Here is an 18241-nt window from a genome sequence, read left to right on the forward strand (position 1 = left end):
ATCCCCAGCAACTGGCGGACAGGTAGGTGCCTCAGACCTCAGACTGAACCAACCCAAGACCAATGATTGAGACTTCTCATCTGGGCATAAGAGGTTTCAGAAGCTAATGTAGGCAAAGGCTGAGTGTGGAAGGGTCTCTTGAAGAGTGGGCACAGAGGAGTACAGCCACATTGGGCAACCTCACCCACTTAGGGGCTCAGGGCTCATCCACAAATTGTAACGAGTTTTTAGTCATCTACATCAAACGCACTAGGAGAACCCCTGGTAGGGTCAGGTGAGGTCTGCCCACACTCCATCTGTATCCTTTACCCGTGCACTTGATACCTTTCTTCAGACCCAGTAGCAGAGAGCATCCAGGCTTCCTACCCGGCATACTGGCCTGGAAGGGGTCGCACAGTGGCCAGGGGAGTGTCGGCAACGGGTCACAAGCGCCATTAAAGCAAGAAAAGTGAGCTCAGAAACATGTCCGGGGCATCCTGGAAAGTTCAAGGGGGCCAGTTCTAGCAGGGGTCTCAGGAGCCCTATTCTGCCTAGGTATCATCTAGGGAGAGAGAAGAGGCGCTCTGCCCCGGGGAAAGACCTCAGGTTATCGGGGAACACATCTTCAAGAGGAAGGGGCACGCGGAGAGCTCCAGGGGCGCCGGAAGGGGCGCGCGGGGAGGTTGGCAGCGGCCGGGGCGGCGGCCGTTGGCTAACTGGCCTGCCAAGCGAAGCCTCTTGCCCGGCAGCGGCCACAATGACGAAGGATTCACCCATCCCCTTGGGTGGTGGCCCCGCGTCGCTTAAGAAACCAGGCAGCCCCGGCCCAGCGGCCTCAGTGCTGAAAGAGCAGAAGCGAGAGCTAGAGAAACTGCGGGCAGAGCTGGATACGGAGCGCGCGCGCGGACAGGCGGAACGGCGGCGTTTTGCCACCCAAGCGCGCCAGCTGCGGGAGTCCGCAGAGCAGGAGCGACAGCAGCTGGCTGACCATCTGCGCTCCAAGTGGGAGGCACGGCGCCTCCGGGAGCTGCGGCAGCTGCAGGAGGAGGTGCAGCGAGAGCGCGAGGCCGAGATCCGGCAGCTGCTGCGCTGGAAGGAGGCCGAGCTGCGGCAGCTGCAGCAGCTGCTGCACCGGGAGCGCGACGGTGTGGCGCAGCAGGCTCGGGAGCTTCAGCGCCAGCTGGCCCAGGAGCTGCTGAACCGCGGCTACTGCCGCCTCGGGGGGGCGTCCGAGGTCCCCGCAGCGCAGTGCCGCTGTCGCCTGCAGGAAGTGCTGGCGCTCCTGCGCTGGGAGACCGACAGCGAGCAAGCCGCGCGCATCCGCCACCTGCAGGCGGCGCTAGCAGTGGAGCGGCAGCTCTTCCTTAAATACGTCCTAGAGCACTTCCGCTGGCAGCCCGCTTTGCCTGCACACGCCGACCCCCAAGTCGCTCTTTCCTTGGAAGAACCGACTCCAGAAGCCCAGAGCAATCCTCGCCGCACCCCAAAGCCCTCTGGTGGAGTCGGATCCCTCGAAAGCCAGAGCGCTGGCGTGCGCGTTCGCTCTCGCTCGCTGGATCTGGTACCCGGAGGGTGTTCTAGCTCCCGAGATGACCTGCTGCCCACGCGCGCCTGCTCCCTCGATTCCTTGGCAACCGCCGAACATGCAGGCTCATTCGACAGCACACTGAGTTGCCCCAAGACCCCCGAATCCGAGGTGGAGGCCTCCTCGACAAACGCCTCCATCCCTGGCACCGCTAGTCCCCCATCGCAGCCTCTGCGACCATCAACACACAGGAAACCTAGGGACCTGCTGGAAGAAAGCTCTGAGAACAAGCCCTGCGAAGCTCTGATCCTCTCACCGCCGAGCCTGGATTACCACCAGTTAGTGAGGCAGAACTCGGAGCTGGCCGAGGCGTTGCAGGTGCTGGCTCGCCGCTGCTGGGACCTGCGCGAAGAAAACGTGCAGCTGAGGCGCGCAGGCTTCTTGGGCGAGGCAGATGAGAAAATAAAGTGGCTCAAGGTGAAGAATGCAGAGCTGACGGATCTCGCCCAGCGCCTTGAAGACAGGGCCCGCAAGCTGCAAGAGACAAACCTGCCGGCTGTGAGCTCACCTGAGCTGGGCGAGAGCCTCGAGGGCCTGGAACTGAGCCAGGCTTTTGCCCGCCGGCGCGCTCAAGACCTGTCAGAACAGGCTGGCGCGCTGTTGGCCAAGGACCAACAGATCGAAGAGCTCAGGAGGGAGTGCCACCTGCTGCAGGCGCGCATCGCCACGGACCTCGGTAGCTCCTCGCATTCGGGAGAGGGCGCCCACTGCGCGCAGTGGTTCAACGTCAGTGACTTGGACAGGCTGCAGCGTGAGTCCCAAAGAGAGGTGTTGCGCCTGCAAAAGCAGTTGACACTGCATCAGCGTAAGGTCGGCTCTGAGGCGAAGGAGGGCAGCCTCAGCGAACAACTTGAGGAAGCGCGACACCAAGTGCAGACGCTGGAGAGGAAGCTGGACGCACAGCAGCGGGAGTGCGAGGATCTCAGCTCTCAGGCTGCCGCTGCGCAGCGACGCTGCCAGGATGCCGAGGCACAGCTGCAGGCAGCTCTGCGCCAGGGCGCCTGGCTGTCAGAGGAGAACGCAAGGCTGCAGGTCTTGACCAACTGGGTGAAGAAGATGGCAGATGACAACAGCAATGTTCCCCAGCAGCTAAGCCGCGGGAGGCAGGGGCCAGAAGTCGAAGCCACCAGCCTGTTGGTGGAGCAGCTGCTGCAACAGGCGATGTGCGGGCAGGACAGACTGCAGCAGCTGCAGAACTACCAGAACAAGACCCCAAGTGACCTCCAGGTTGCCAGGAAAGAGATACGGGGGTTGCAGTGTCAGTCTGACCACATCCCAGAGCCACTGGAGACCACTCAAGTCCCAGAGTCCCAAGCCAGGGGTAGCAAAAGGCCTAAGTTCAAGCCAAAGTCTGAAGCACAAGCAGTGTCACTGCCTAGCAGGGTCATACAACCTCCTCCTGTTTGTCTCTTCCTGAAGGAGAACCCTGTTGCCCTTGGGGAACCATCTAGTGTTCCCCAAGTGTCAGACAGAAACCCTGTCAGTCAGCCTCTGGACTCTAGGTTCCAGGTCAAGAAATCCAGTTCACAGTCAAATTGTCAGCCTCTGGACTCTAGGTTCCAGGTCAAGAAATCCAGTTCACAGTCAAATTCCTCCTCTGAAGTGGAGTCCATGTGGGCCACAGTGCCATCTTGCCTTTCTCTGGACATGGACACAGCAAGTGAAGTGGATGATCTGGAGCCAGACAGTGTGTCCAATCCCATGGAACTGAGGGACCCTGAGGCTCCCACCACCCCCAAGCTCAAGACCTTCTTGGCTAGGTATAGCTACAATCCATTTGAAGGGCCTAATGAGCATCCTGAAGGTGAGCTGCCTCTCACAGCTGGGGATTATGTATATGTCTTTGGGGACATGGATGAGGATGGTTTTTATGAAGGGAAGCTTGTGAATGGGCAGAGGGGGCTGGTGCCCTCCAACTTGGTAGAGGAGATTTCAGGTAGCCCTGTCTTGAGCTGCCCACTCTCCAAGTCCCCTGACCTTGTCCCCACTTCACTACCAGCTGGTAATAGCAAAACCTTGAAGAAAGACAGCTTGTTACTTGGGGAAGTTCAGGAATCATTGGAAAGAGGGCCATGTCAGGTGGAAAGGGCAGACTCCAAGACAGATACAGCAATAGAGCTCTTGGAGACCAAGACAGAAGCCTGCTGGCTGGGCTCACTACTGAGAGTGGAGGAGCAGAGCTTCCCCAGACCCCTTCTGGAGACCAAAGGAATGTTCTGTGTGGCCCCCATGCAACTACAGCTACAGAGTGTCACAGCTACATCGGCCAAGATTACCTGGGTCTGTGGCAGCAGTCGATACTCCCATGTGGTGTACCTTGAAGACCAGGAGCACACCCTGACTCCCTCAGGTGTGAACTGCTACATCTTCCAAGGCCTATGTCCTGGTACATGTTACCGGGTGAGGGTGGGAGTGCACCTGCCTAGGGACCTGCTGCAGGTACTCTGGGAAAGAGTGTCCTCCACCATCACTTTTGACACACCCTTAGCAGGACCTCCTGACCCTCCACTGGATGTGCTGGTGGAGCACCATACTTCACCAGGTTTCCTAGAAGTCAGCTGGCTCCCTGTGACCATTGACTCAACTGGGTCCTCCAATGGTGTGCAGGTGACTGGCTATGCTGTGTATGTGGATGGGTTCAAGGTAGCAGAGGTTGCTGATGCCACCGCTGGGAACACCCTACTTTCCCAGCTTCAGGTGCCCCTACCATGCCAGAAGGTCTCAGTCAGAACCGTGTCTCTCTATGGTGAGTCTCTGGACTCAGTGCCAGCTCAGATCCCTGAGGCCTGCTTCTCTTATTACCCATTCCTAGGGATTCCTCCTGTTAGCTACACCAATCATCACCCTTCTACTTGCAGAGTTGCCTCTCCTGTCTGTCATCAGAAGCTGTTTTGGGCGTCTCTGAGCACCAAAGCTGGCCTCCACACCCCTGGAAGTTGTGGGGAACCTCAAGCTAAGTTTCTAGAAGCATTTCCTAAAGAACACCCAAGGAAGCAGTCCCCAGTATCCAACCTGAATTCAGAAGGGGCTAGCAACCAAGCCCAGGACCCCATAGAGACCCAGAAGGACTATGGAAAGGACCTGTCCTTTCAGAGGAGTCCCCAGAACCACAAGCCACCTCTGCCCTGTGGCCAGCCTGGGGTAGAAGACCACTCCCAGCACATGTGTACCAGTGGAAGTCCTCCTTCAGGAGTCTTCCCTCTCTCTACAGAACTTGGGCCTGGTAAACCTCTTGAGAAATCTCTTAGGCAAAAGCAGAATGCTGAGATGTTCACCCCTTACCAGCAGGGCTCCAGCCAGTGCTATTCATCTGACTTGCATCATGTTTTGGAGAAAAAAGCCATTTGTTCATATTCTCAGTGCACGGCAAAGCTACAGGAAAGAAAAAACAAGCCCCAGAGTGGGCAAAGACAGGCTCCAGGAGGTAAGAGAGAGCGCCAAATTCACGAGCCTAGCCCAGCGCTGTGCCCAGTTCCAACCAGCAAAGTCATTAAGATGTCAAGTGGTGGCCCCAAGCAACTGGAGACAGAGGGTAACACTCCAGTCAGGGTCTTTGTGGCCCTCTTTGATTATAGCCCCCTGATAATGTCTGTCAACCACAAGGCTGCAGAGCAGGAGCTGGCCTTCCAGAAAGAGCAGCTGCTAAGAGTGAGGGGCTCACGGGATCCCCATGGTTTCTACCATGGAGAGTGCAATGGACAAGTGGGCAAAATCCCTGGGCACCTGGTAACTGAGGTTGAGGTGGGCACAGAGGAGACTGACAAAAGATGGTATTTGCCAGCACAAGGGCATCTGCACTCTGAGGCCCAGTTTGAAGACTTTGAGGGTCTTACCAACTCCCAGGGATCCTTCCTCATGCCCCAAGGGAAGTCCAGGACACCCATGCTGTGGACTCCAAAGACAATGGTGGCAGCTCTGGACTATGATCCCAGGGATGGGAGAGCAGGGTTCCAGGCAAAGGATAAGCTGGTGCTGAGAGTTGGAGACGTGGTCACAGTCTATGGGCCTGTGGATGATAAGGGATTCTACTATGGAGAGTGTGGTGGACATAGAGGCCTGGTCCCGGCCCATCTGCTGGATGATTTGTTTGTCCGTGGAGAGTAAGCATGGCTGCCTTCTGGGTTGGTAGCCTCTGACTGCCCACAGCCCTTTGGAAGAGAAGCAAGCACATATACCTTCATACAACACCCCCTCGTCAGCCACCTTAAGCAACACTGGTTCCAAGCAACAGTGTTAAACTGATGGTAGTTCTCAGATGTCCCCTAGTGTCCAAAAGCAGCAGAGCTTTTCCATTATCAGCATGTCTTTAGCAGGTTAACATTTTCCATTGATTGCCTTGTATGAAAATCTCAAGAAAAGTCTGCATCTTAAAAAGAAAAAGCAATCAGAATGTTATTTTTCTATTTTATGTTCAACCCCTCATTAAAGTATTCAAAGAAAAAAAAAGAGAATACTTCAGAAGTTAAAGTATGACCAGGGAAACAAGCACATCTTCTCTCCCCTCTCTTGCCCAATGGATATGGAACAATGATAGAAATGTTTTCCTGGAAGGAAAGGTGCAACCTCACCCTAGGATGAGCCTCACTCAGGTGGGCTGATCCAGTCGAAGAGGGTCCAAAAAGGCAGAGCCTAGAAATCCCTGTTCCTAAGCTCTGTGCTAGGGTAGGTGGGGTCTGCGTCTCCAGCTAGGAGTTCGACTGCGGTAGCTACAAGTGCTCCCATGTTCCCATGGTGCTTTGTGAGACTATTTCTTAACTTGCCACACTTCCTATTGAGCTTCAAAGGAGCTCTCATGTCAGGTCCCACAGCTCAGAGCCACCACCTTTCATGATCTTACAGGGCTCCCTTTCCAGGAGAGTGAGCATGAAGTGTGGTTTTCATCTCATGTCCAACAATGTTGTCAGAGAAAGGACTCTGCCTTCCCCAGTGTAGTAAAAAATGACTGAGGTAAAAGTATTGACAGGCCAGCTGGTTCCCCTGGGAGAGGAAGGGGGCCAGCTCAGGAGCTTGTCCTCAAAGAATATACAAGCCACATGGAGAGTCATGGTGTACACCTGTGTGCTCAGAAACCAGAGCTAACGGTTGCAGAATGGAGAGGAAATCCCCATGGACTTACAGTGACCCATAAGGAATAGGCTCAAATTGGCTCTGCAATTAGTTAGGGGAGGGCACTGAGACCAACTTACCACTCCAGACTTCATCTCCAACTCTGGAGGGCAGATACTACTTCTTCTTTTACTTCAGTAACTGCAGCTGAGAACAATACCTTTCTCAATTGTTTTTATTACATTTATTTATGTGTGTGCGCGCCATGGTACATGTGAAGATCAGAGGACAACTTGAGGGAATTGGCTCGCTCCTTCTACCATGTGGGTCCCAGGGATCAAACTCGTTATCAGGCTTGGTGGCAAGTGCCTCTACCTATTATGACCCATATGGTAAAGAGAGCTGACTCCCTTAAGTTGTCCTCTGACCTCGACACGTGTGCCATGGCACCCAGAGGCCAACAACACACATACATACACTAAATAACTGTAAAAAAAAAATTTAAAAAGAAAAACAGGACTGGTGAGATGGCTCAGCAGGTTACGGCACTTGCTGGGAAGCCTGACCACCTAAGTTTGATCCTTGGGTCTCCCATGACAAAAAGAGAGTACAGATGCCCACAGATTGTCCTCTGACTTACACACACGCACACACACACACACACACACACACACACACACACACATACACCAATAATTACATTTAATAGAATTTAAAAAGATATAAAATGTATCAGTAGTAGAGCATTTGCTTAGAATGTACAGGGCCCAGTGTAACAAAAAAAACTAATTTCTTACCTGACATGGTTGTGCACACCTTTAATCCTAGCACTTGGGAGGCAGAGGCAGGCAAATCTCATGAGTTGAAGGCTAGCTTGGTCTACATAGTGAGCACCAGGTCAGCTGGGGCTACAGGGAGATCCTGTCTCAAAAAGACCAAAAAAAAGAACTTGACTTTTTTTTTTTTTTTTTGAGTCAGAGTCTCTTGTATCCCAAGGTACCCTCAAATTGTCTATATGACTAAGGACAACCTTAAACTTTTGATCCTCTTGTCTCCACCTCCTGAGTGCTGAGATTAGAGATATGCACCACTATACCCAGTTTATGCCATGCTGAGGATTGAGCCTAGCAACTACACTTGCACTAGGGTTTAGTGCAAGCTAGGTAAGCACTATACCAACTACATCACTAGCCACAATCTTAAACTTTTATTAGTATTTTTAATGTGTCTGAGTGTATTGCCTGCATGTTTGTAAGTGTACCATGTCCTGCAATGCCCTGCCCTCAGAGGTCAGAAGGCTTTGAATCCCTTGGAACTGGAGTTATGAACAGTTGTTAGTGCCCATGTGAGTGCTGGGAATTGAACCTGGGCTTCAAGAGCAGTCAGCGCTCTTCACCACTGAGCCATCTCCATCTTTCCAGCACCCCCATCTTAACTTTTAATTTTTGTTTTGTTTTGTTTTGTATTTTTGAGACAGGGTCTCCCTGTCTCAAAAAGACCAAAAAAAATTATTTATTATTTTTATTTTATGTGTATGAGTGTATTGCCTGCATGTATGTGAGTGCACCTGTGTCGTACAATGCTGCAGAGGTCAGAAGAGGGCTTCAGATACCCCTGGAACTGGAGTTAAGGACAGTTCATAGCCTCCATGTCGGTGCTGGGAATCAAACCCAGGTCCTCTGCAAGAGCAGTCAGTGCTCTTAACCACTGAGCCGTCTCTCCAGACCCTTAAACATTTTTAAAAAATATTTATTTTTGTGTGTATGAGTGCATTGCCTGCTTGTAAGTGCACCCATGTCATGCAATGCTACAGAAATCAGAAGAGGGCATCTGATTCCCCTGGAACTGGAGTTAAGGACAGTTCGTCGCCGCCATGTGGGTGCTAGGAATCGAACCCAAGTCCTCTGCAAGACCAGTCAGTGCTCTTAAGTGATGAGCCATCTCTCCAGCCCCTAATTTTTTTTTTTATGAGTGTCTTGCCTGCATCTATGTAAGTGCACCCATGTTGTTCAATACCCACAGAGGCCAGAAGAGGGCACTGGAACGGCACTGGATCCTATGGCTGTTAGCCTTCATGTAGGTTCTGGGACACAAACCCTGGTCCTTTACAGGAAAGACGTTTTTTTGTTTTTTGTTTTTTGTTTTTAACCACAGAGACTCTTAACTGCTGAGCCATCTCTCCAGCCCCCTTAATTGTACAGTTTAAACATATTTGTTTAAACAGATCATTTTGCAAGGAGAAACTGAATCTACCAAACAATAGTGCCCATCCCCCATTGCAGTTCCAAGCAACCAGTAGCTAGATGTGAAACCCTGCCCTAGGGTGCTAAAGTCAGAGTTATGAAGGGGCCACCCATCCCTCAGTTCCAGCCACACCCTTCCTTGCCTGTAATCCTCATCCTCACCAGCCATGTTCCCCCTCTGTTTCTCTAACCTATGCTCCAACAAGTGATCTGGGCAGACCTGCTTCGGCCACATCTGCTTTCTAAGACCTAGTGTCAGAGAAAACAGGAAATATTTTTTTTGACCCTGTAGACCTGGAATCTAGGCCCCACCTGGCCTTGTTTGCTCCTCTTTTTTAAAGATTACATTTATTTACTGGGAGGTGGGGGAGGAGAGGCATGTGAAGGTCAGAGGACAACTTGTGATGTTGATTGATTCTCTCCTTCCACCATGTCCCAGAAACTGAACTCAGGTCATTAGGCTTAGCTTGGTAATACCTTTACCAGAGGAGCCATTTCACTGACTCCTCCTTCCTTCTCAGAGCACCCTAAAATATGATCCATAAACCTACAGGAGCCATCTTGCCAAGGGACCAGGGACAAGTGTCAGGCCTGCCAAGTCCAAGCTACACTATTCTTACAACCTCACTTCTCTAATCCTAAATCACAGAGGCCATGGGAAGTTTTAGTAAATGAATTAAAAAGAAAAAAAAAAAAGAAAAAGTGAAAAAACTGGAAGTGACAGAGCCTTGGAGAGAAGGAGTATCTGGTATTAGGATCTTGACCACTTGGGTCAAATACCAATCTGCTACTGGATAGCTGGGGTTTGATTTGAACCTCAGTTTCCTCATCTGTGGTAGTGCTGTTTTTATTCTGAGCAGATTGAGAGGAAGAACCTTTGGTCTGAGATCAGGACCCAAAAGAAGGTGAAAAAAAGCTGATGACAGCACAGGTTGGGGACTGAGACAGGAAGACATGGCTCTGGGCCCAGCTTTGCTCCTTCAGGAACTCCAAAAACCTGGAGCCTTTGAACAAGGAGAAGGAAAAACTATACAGGTCTAGCAAGGTGCTGAAGGGCAAGAGTGAGCCAGGGAGGAACTGGATACTTGGCTGTGGCCTGTACTGAGCCTCATCCCCGGCTGACCATATGGCTAAGCCTATCCAGTTCACACCCATCCAGGAGGTGACTGAGGATGATGGGAACCCTGCTTGACCAGAGGAGCCTATGTCGTGGTCAGAAGGACAGTCAAGCACAGGGGTGACTGAGCCCATCTTGACAGTGTTCACCTTAGCCAGAAGGAACCTGTGGCCCATGTGTCCACCACCACTTGTTCCTGACTTGCTCCCTCTCACCCTCTGCTCCCATATATTTTCAAAACTAAAGATGGATTGATCCAGCTGGGTGTGGTAGCAAGATGCTATCTCAAAATCAGGATTAGAAATATAACTCAGTTGGTAGAGAGTGCTTGCTTAGCATGCATGAAGCATAGATCCCCCAACACCAAATAAAATGGCATAGTGGCTTATGCCTGTAACCACAGTATTTAGGAGGGGGAGGCAGAAGAATTAGTAATTTTTAAAAAATATTTTTATTTTTTATGTGTATTCATGTATTGCCTGCATGTAGGTAAGTGCTGTCGTGCAATGTCCACAGAAGACAGAAGAGGCTGTCAGATCCCCTGGAACTGGAGTTATGGACAGTTGTTAGCTGCTATGTGGGTGCTGGGATTCAAACCTGGGTCTTCTGCAAGAACAACCAGTGTTCTTAACCGCTGAGCCATCTCTCCAGCCCCAAGAATCAATAATTTAAGGTGGTCCTCCTCAGCACCATGTATAGTTTGATATCAGCCTGGACTGTGTGAGAACCTATCTCAAAAAAAAAAAAAAAATCAAATTGAAAAGACTATGATGGAGCAGGCCTAGAATCCTACTACTCAGAAGATAGAGGCAGCTGAATCTCTGCAAGTTTGCAGGCCACCCAAGTCTATACAAACAAGTGAAAGTACAGTATGAAGGTTGCACATAGGTTCGGAGGTTCTGGGGGTGCAGCTCAGTGGTAGAACAAATGTTTAGCATGCAATGAGGCCCTGGGTTCAATCCCCACACCAAAAAAGTGAAGGCTCAGAGACATATCTTAAGTGTCAAATCTGCAGCCCATTTTAAGCTTCCTTCCCATTTTGGTCACAATCACTTTTCCTGTTTCTCCTATGGAAGTCAAATTTGGAAGAAGCTGGGTAGACCTCAGAGGAAGGCAGGTGTTACAACCTTGGAAGTACACATTGAACCAACTCTAGTTTTCTGAAACCAGGCATATGGCCAAGTAGAGCCAACTGCAGGATCCTGGCCACAGAGAGTCCCTAAGGCTGTGATGGCACCACTGACATAATAAGCTGAGTCAGCCTCTAGGCTTAGCCCCACCTAGCCCTGTCCCAGGTGGTGAGTGGGGCCTGCAGAGCATCTGTTCCCCCTATACTCACCTAGGGAATGCGTTTGTTTTCCCCTATGCATACCTAGGACAACCTCACTGATTGTCCCCTAGTCACAGTGTCTGTCCATCTTCCCCATAATTCTGTATCCCTGATACCTGATTACAGACTGTGTGCCCTATATCTTGTCCTTTCATGGGGTCCTGGAATCCTAGATAAATCTGTTACCTGATAGCCTCACTGTGTCTGCCTGACTGATTGAGGATCTGGGACCTCAATCTTTTCATTTTTTTATATTTTTTTGCTGGGGGTCAAAACCAGGGCCTTGCAGATGCTACACTAGTACTGTACCTTCAAGCTACATTCCCAACCCCTAACCTCAGTCTTAGGAACCCAGAGGACCTTTATTCAGGTACAGTGGCTAGAAAGTGCCTTCCTAGTGGCTAAGCCCCACTTACTGAGCCTGCAACGGGGTAGGAGATATACTGATCCTGCCCCACTCACTTCCTAGTAAAGCAACCCACTTAGTTTCTTGTTTGACTCTTCACATCAGTTTCCTTTTCTTTAATATTGGCCTTGCAAAGGGGCCAGTGAGATGACTCAGCAGGTAAAGGTGCTTGTCACCTGATGACCTGAGTTAGAGCCCCAGAACCTACATGATGGAAGGAGATAAGTGACTCCTGCAAGTTGCCCATATGTAAACAGTGGAAAGTGTGTACACACACATATACACTCCCAAATATAAAAAAAAATTTTTTTTTTGGTCTTTTTTGAGACAGGGTCTCCCCAGTAGCCCCAGCTGGCCTGGAACTCAGAGATCTGCCTGCCTCTGCCACAAATGTAAAATTTTAAAAATTGGCCTTCCATCTGTCCTGAGGCTTCAGCCATATCACTCCAAAATTTTCCTTGTAATCCCAGCACTTGGGAAATGGAGGCAGGAGGACAAGGGGTTGAAGAGAGCAGCCTCAGCTACATAGCTGACTGGAGACCAATCTGGTCTCCAAAAAGCCCTGTCTAAAAAAAAAGACCCTTTGTCACTTCGGGGAAACTTTCTTTATCCCAGCCCTCCCTTCCTGGATTTAACTGTCCCTCCCCTGTGCTGAGACAGCCTCCAGGCATAAGCCCCATCCAAAAGAATTACTCATTTACTCTACTACCTCAAGGAACTATGTCTTACTTTACTCATACCCTCAACATTAATGTTTGCATGTGGCGTAAAGCAGGCATGGAGCTTGTGAATTGAGCCCTTTGTACCCTAGGAAAGGCACCATCCTCCTGCTTGTGACTTGGATGACCCCAAAAAAGTCTTGGCTTAGGGTTCTCAGCCAGGTGCCTTTTGAAAAGTAAGTGCCAACCTTGTGACTTAGGTCACTTTGTCCTGCTCAGAACATTTAGCTACCCTTTTACAAATGGGAAAACTCAGGTTCAGAGAGGGAGGTCATCTGTCAAGGTTGTTTAGCAAGTTGGTGGCAGGGCCCAGGGTCTGAACCCAGGTGTGTCCCTTTGCCCCCGTGCCCTTATCTGAAAGATTCCTTCCCCAACCCTGGGGGAGGACAGGGTCTAGGGAGGAGACAAAGGGAGAGTCAGGAATTCAAATTGGTAGGGCTTGGGGGAGGGGATAGGGAGTGGCCGGCTGCTAAGGCTTGGGCAACAGGGTGCTGGACCTAGAGACTCTAGGAGGGGGACAGGAGCAAGTCGAGACCTGCTGAGTCAGAGATGCCTGAGGGACTCCAGGTGGAGATAGAGATTTCTGGGAGATGGATAGGAGCTGGGGCCCTCAAAAGTACCGGAGGGTACAATTGGGTACTGTGGGCCCACACAAGGAGCCTTGGGATTTCAGGAGAAAGAGGCCTCAGAGAGGGCAGAGGGCCACATTTTCCAGAAGCAGGGAGTGGTCAACCTCCACAAGGTTAGGCCAGATAAGAGCTGCTACGCCCAGCCTCCCTTGTGATTGTGACCAGAGGCTGCTGTCCCAGCCCCTGGGGCTTCCTGGTATCCTGGCCAGGCAGAAGATAGCCCCTTCCCCCACTGCCACATGAGGCCCATCAGACCCTGGGGATGGGGGAAGGCTCCTTAAAGAAAACCCAGAAGATTAGCATTTCAACATTTCATGTCCTCCTCCAGGTGCCCTTGAGAGGCTCCCATCCCTCTGGCAACCACACCAAAACGATCAGGAGATCCTTTGAGTGTCCAGGACCCTGTTGCCAAGTGAATATTGAAAAGCAATCTGTTTTCACCACCTTTGCTCTCTCAACTGCTGGAAAGGAACCTTGGGTGGGGAATTGCCTAACCATGGCCCCATTTTTGTCCTGGAGTACCCTCTTTCATCTACTTCTCTACTCTGCCATGAATGGAGGCTCTTCTGTCTGCCTGTCTATGTGATTTCTTCATACTCACTCTAGCCAAAGAAGTAAGTATGACTATGAGTCCCATTTTACAGGTGGGAAAATCAAGGACCACTGAGGTCAGTTCTGGGGCAGCTGACTGTATGACTAGGATTTGTACCTACCCATCTGCCTCCTCATAGGGTGCCCCCAGATACAAAAGCTGCCAACCCTCATCTTTAACTTCCCAAGAGCAGCTCTTCTCACCATCATTCATCTTTCCCTTGGACCACATAACATCCTGAGATGGATCCCAGGACAGACCCTGTCAGTCTAATGGTAGATCCAGGGATGGGTGAGAGAGAGATGGATGAGGATGTTTGAGACCGAGCAGGAGAGGAAAAGGGGTACTGCATGAGTGTAAGTGCACCTGTGCTGTGCAATGCCTGTGAAGATCAGAAGAGGGTATCGGATCCCTTGGAACTGGAGTTATGGATGGCTGTTAGCCACCATGTGGGTGCTGGGAATCAAACCCCAGTCCTCTGCAAGAACAGACAGTGCTCTTAACCGCTAAGCCATCTCTCCAGCCCCTCGACTTTCTTTAAGGAAGGAAGAATTCAGTTTTGTTCACAGTTTAAGGGTACAGTCCCTCCTGGGAAATCCTGGTAATAGGATTGTGAGGCAGCTGAACACATGTGTCCAGTCAGGAAGCAGAGCGAGATGAATCCTAAGTGTTAGGATTACAGGTTTATATACCACACCCCATTTATTTGATAAAGATAATCAAACCAGGATTTCACACCTTAGGCATGTACTCTACCAACTATGCTACACCTCCAACCTCATTGTAATTATTTTTCTAAAAACGACAAGCAGGTGTGATGGCTACAGAGCCATGCACCTGTAGTTCTGGCTACTCAGGAGGCAGACATTATCTGAAAAATGAGCTGGGGTGATGACTCAGTGGGTAAGAGGGCTTGATGTTCAGCATGAGTTTGAGTCCATGACATCCACGTAAACACATACACATAAAATACCTTTTCCTAGATTACTTCAAAAAAGAAAGGATAAAGGAGTGTTACACACCTGTAATCCCTACACCTAGGAGGACACAGGAGTCTCTGCTTATAAATAAATAAAATAAATAAATAATATTCTTTTTAAAAAAATTAAATTTATTGCCAGGCATGGTGGCTCATGCCTTTAATTTCAGGACTCAAGCACTCAAGAGGCAGAGGCAGGCAGATTTCTGTGAGGTTGAGGCCAGCCTGATCTACATATGGAGTTACAGGCCGGCTGAGGTTCCATGGAGATCTTGTCTCAAAAAATTACATTTGTTTATTATTAATTGATTGATTTGTATCTGTCCCAAATAGTCTTTTTTGGGAGGAGCGGGGGGAGGACAGGGTCCCCCTGTAGCCCCATTTGGCCTGGAAATCTCTATTTAGACCAGGCTGGTCTCAAACTCACAGAGATCCGCCTGTCCCTGCCTCCCGAGTGCTGGGATTAAAGGCATGTACCACCATGCCTGGCATCCAGATATTCTTTTAAAAATATTTAAAAATATTTTTATTTTTTTACGTGTATGAATATATTGCCTGCATGTATGTAAGTGCACCCATATCATGCAATGCCCACGGTCAGGACATCCGATCCTCTGGAGTTCCAGAAGGTGTTTAGCCACCATGTGGGAATACAACTTGGTTCCTTTACAAGAGCAGACAGTGCTCTTAACCTCTGAGTCATTTCTCCAGCCCCCAAATGCTCTTTTTTTTTTTTTTTTTTTTTTTTTTTTAGACAGGGTCTCCCTGTAGCCCCAGCTGTCCTGGAACTCACTATGTAGACCAGGCTGGCCTCAAACTCACAAAGATCCACCTGCCTCTGCCTTCCAAGTGCTGGGATTAAAGGTGTAAACCACCACGCCCGGCCCAAATACTCTTTTTTTTTTGGTCTTTTTGAGACAGGGTCTCCCTGTAGCTCCAGCTGTCCTGGATTTGCCATGGAGACCAGGCTGGCCTGGAACTCACAGAGATCTGCCTGCCTCTGCCTCCCAAGTGCTGGGATTAAAGGCATATGCCACCATGCCTGGCCCTAGTTTTATTTTTTGTGTGTATTGCCTACATGTATGTAAGTACACCCCTGTCATGCAATGTCAGCAGAGGTCAGAAGAGGGTGTCAGATTCCCCCTGGAACTGGAGTTGCAGATAGTTGTTAGCTACCATGTGGGTGCTGGAAATTGAACCTAGGTCCTCTAAAAGAGGAGCCAGTGCTCTTAACCCCTAAGCCATTTCTCCAGCCCCTGCCCCAGTCTTCTTTAGGAATTTGTAAGTAAATATGAGTGGAAACATCTATATAATTTCTTTTTTTCTTTGTTTCTTTTTCTTTTCTTTTTGCACAGGGTCTTATGCATTGCAGGCTGGCCTCAAACTCCCTGTTTAGCTGAAATGGGCATGAACTCCCAATTCTCCTGCCTCCATCTCCTGAGTGCTGGGACTAGAGGTGTGCACTATCATTTCTGCTTAACGTGTTGCTGGGAATCTAACACACAGCTTCCTGCTTGCTAGGCAAGCACTCCACCAACTGGATATATCCCTAGTCCTTTTTTTCTTTCTTCTCAAACAAAACAGAGAGACAAGATCTTGCTACATAGCCTAGGCTAGTCTCATGTTTTCCATCCTCCCAACTGATGTGAATTACAGGTGTCCACCACACATATTTCTTTTTATTTATTTATTTATTTATTTATTTATTTTTGGTCTTTTTGCGACAGGGTCTCCCTGTAGCCACAGCTGACCTGGAACTCGCTATGTAAACCAGGCTGGCCTTGAACTCAACAGAGATCTGCCTGCCTCTGCATCCCCAGTGCTGGGACTAAAGGTGTGTGCCACCATGGCCAGCTGGCTATTTCTTTATAAAATATTTTATTATTTTTATCTTATGAGTGTACTGCCTGCATGTGTGTAAGTGTACCTGTGTCATGCAATGCCCAGTGAGGTTAGAAGAAAGTGTTGGATCCCCTGGAACTGGAGTTAGGATGGGTTATAGCCACCATGTGGATGTGGGTGTTGGGAATTGAACTCCAGAGTCCTCTGCAAGAGCAGTCATTCTTTTTCTTTTTCTTTTCTTTTTTTTTTTTTTTTTGGTCTTTTTGAGACAGGGTCTCCCTGTAGCCCCAGCTGCCCTGGATTCACCATGGAGACCAGGCTCGAACTCACAGAGATCCGCCTGCCTCTGCTTCCCGAGTGCTAGGATTTACACCACACCGGGCCATGAGAGCAGTCATTCTTAACTACTCTTTACTGCTGAGTCATCTCTTTAGCCCCCAACACATGGCTATTTCTGAAACCACAAACATAATTCAATTACATCTTGTTCTACATCTTATGCTGAACTTGAATTTTTTTTTTTTTGAGACAGAATTCTCATCCCGTAACCCAGGCTAGTCCCTTAACTTTCAGCAATCCTCCTACCTCACTCAGTCTCACAGGTGCTGGGATTACAGTTGTACAACACCATCTCTGCTTTTATTTTTTTTAATATGTATTATCATTTTTATTTTATGTGTGTGAGTGTATTATTTGAATGTATGTAAATGCACCAGTGTCATGAAGTGCCTGTGGAGGTCAGAAAAGGGCACGGAATTCCCTTGGAACTGTAGTCACCTGCCATGTGGGTTCTGGGAATCAAACCCAGATCTTCTGCAAGATGCAAGAGCCAGTGATCCTTAAACACTGAGCCTCTCTCCATCCCTGCTTTTTTTTTTTTTTTTTTTTTTTTTTTTTTGTCTTTTTGAGACAGGGCCTCCCTGTAGCTCCAGCTGTCCTGGAACTCACTATGTAGACCAGGCTGGCCTTGAACTCACAGAGATCCGCCTGCCTCTGCCTTCCAAGTGCTGGGATTACAGGCGTGTGCCACCATGCCCAGCCCATCCCTGCTTTTAAAAAAAAATGTTAAAATTTTTTTTTTTTTTTGTCTTTTTGACACTGGGTCTCCCTATAGCCCCAGCAGGTCTGAAACTCACTGTGGAGACCAGGCTGGCCTCGAACTCAGAGATCTGCCTGCCTCTGCCTCCTGAGTGCTGGGATTAATGGTGTGCCCTACTACCCTCCCCCTTTTTTTTTTTTTTTAGAATCTGGCTTCAAACCCCTATATTTAACCAATCTTCCTGTCTTCAGAGTAGTTAGGACTATTACAGGTGGCTGCCACCTTGTCCAGTTCATCTTGTCTGACTTTAGCATTAAAGACTTTCACCTTTCTTGGCTTGTCTACCTAGTGACTGCTTAGCCTTCAGCTCAGGCTCCAAGACTCTCCTGCCCTCCCTGACTTCTTCTCCTGGTTACTGGTAGAGGTTGGTCCTCCCTGAATCTCCACTTAAATTTCTTCTTGAGAGACTGGAGAGATAGCTCAGTTGGGAAGGTAATTGTTTTGCAATCCTCAAAATCCATGTAAAAATGCTGAGTGTGGTGATTTGTGTTTATAATTCCAGCACTGGGGAGGTGGAGACAGGAGTTCACTGGCTGGTCTGTCTAGCCTAATTGGTGAACTCTAAGCCAATGAGAGGCCCTGTCTCAAAGAAGGTAGACAGCATTCCTAAGGATGACACCTGAAGCTGTCCTCTGGCCTCCAAATACACATACATGCATATACACCCAAACCCAC

The 18241-nt window shown here is 49.5% G+C and overlaps 1 protein-coding gene across 1 annotated transcript; it reads left to right on the plus strand.

The window, feature by feature from the left end:
• The first annotated feature begins 736 nt into the window (after window positions 1-736).
• LOC103741452 (RIMS-binding protein 3-like) lies at window positions 737-5976 on the plus strand. The gene has a single exon (XM_029567864.1). The coding sequence runs from the start codon at window positions 737-739 to the stop codon at window positions 5666-5668; it is 4932 nt and encodes a 1643-aa protein (XP_029423724.1). The 3' UTR covers window positions 5669-5976.
• Window positions 5977-18241: the final 12265 nt, after the last annotated feature.

This window comes from Nannospalax galili, unplaced genomic scaffold (genome assembly GCF_000622305.1).
Source record: "Nannospalax galili isolate Female #2095 unplaced genomic scaffold, S.galili_v1.0 scaffold321, whole genome shotgun sequence".
NCBI classification, from domain to species: domain Eukaryota; kingdom Metazoa; phylum Chordata; class Mammalia; order Rodentia; family Spalacidae; genus Nannospalax; species Nannospalax galili.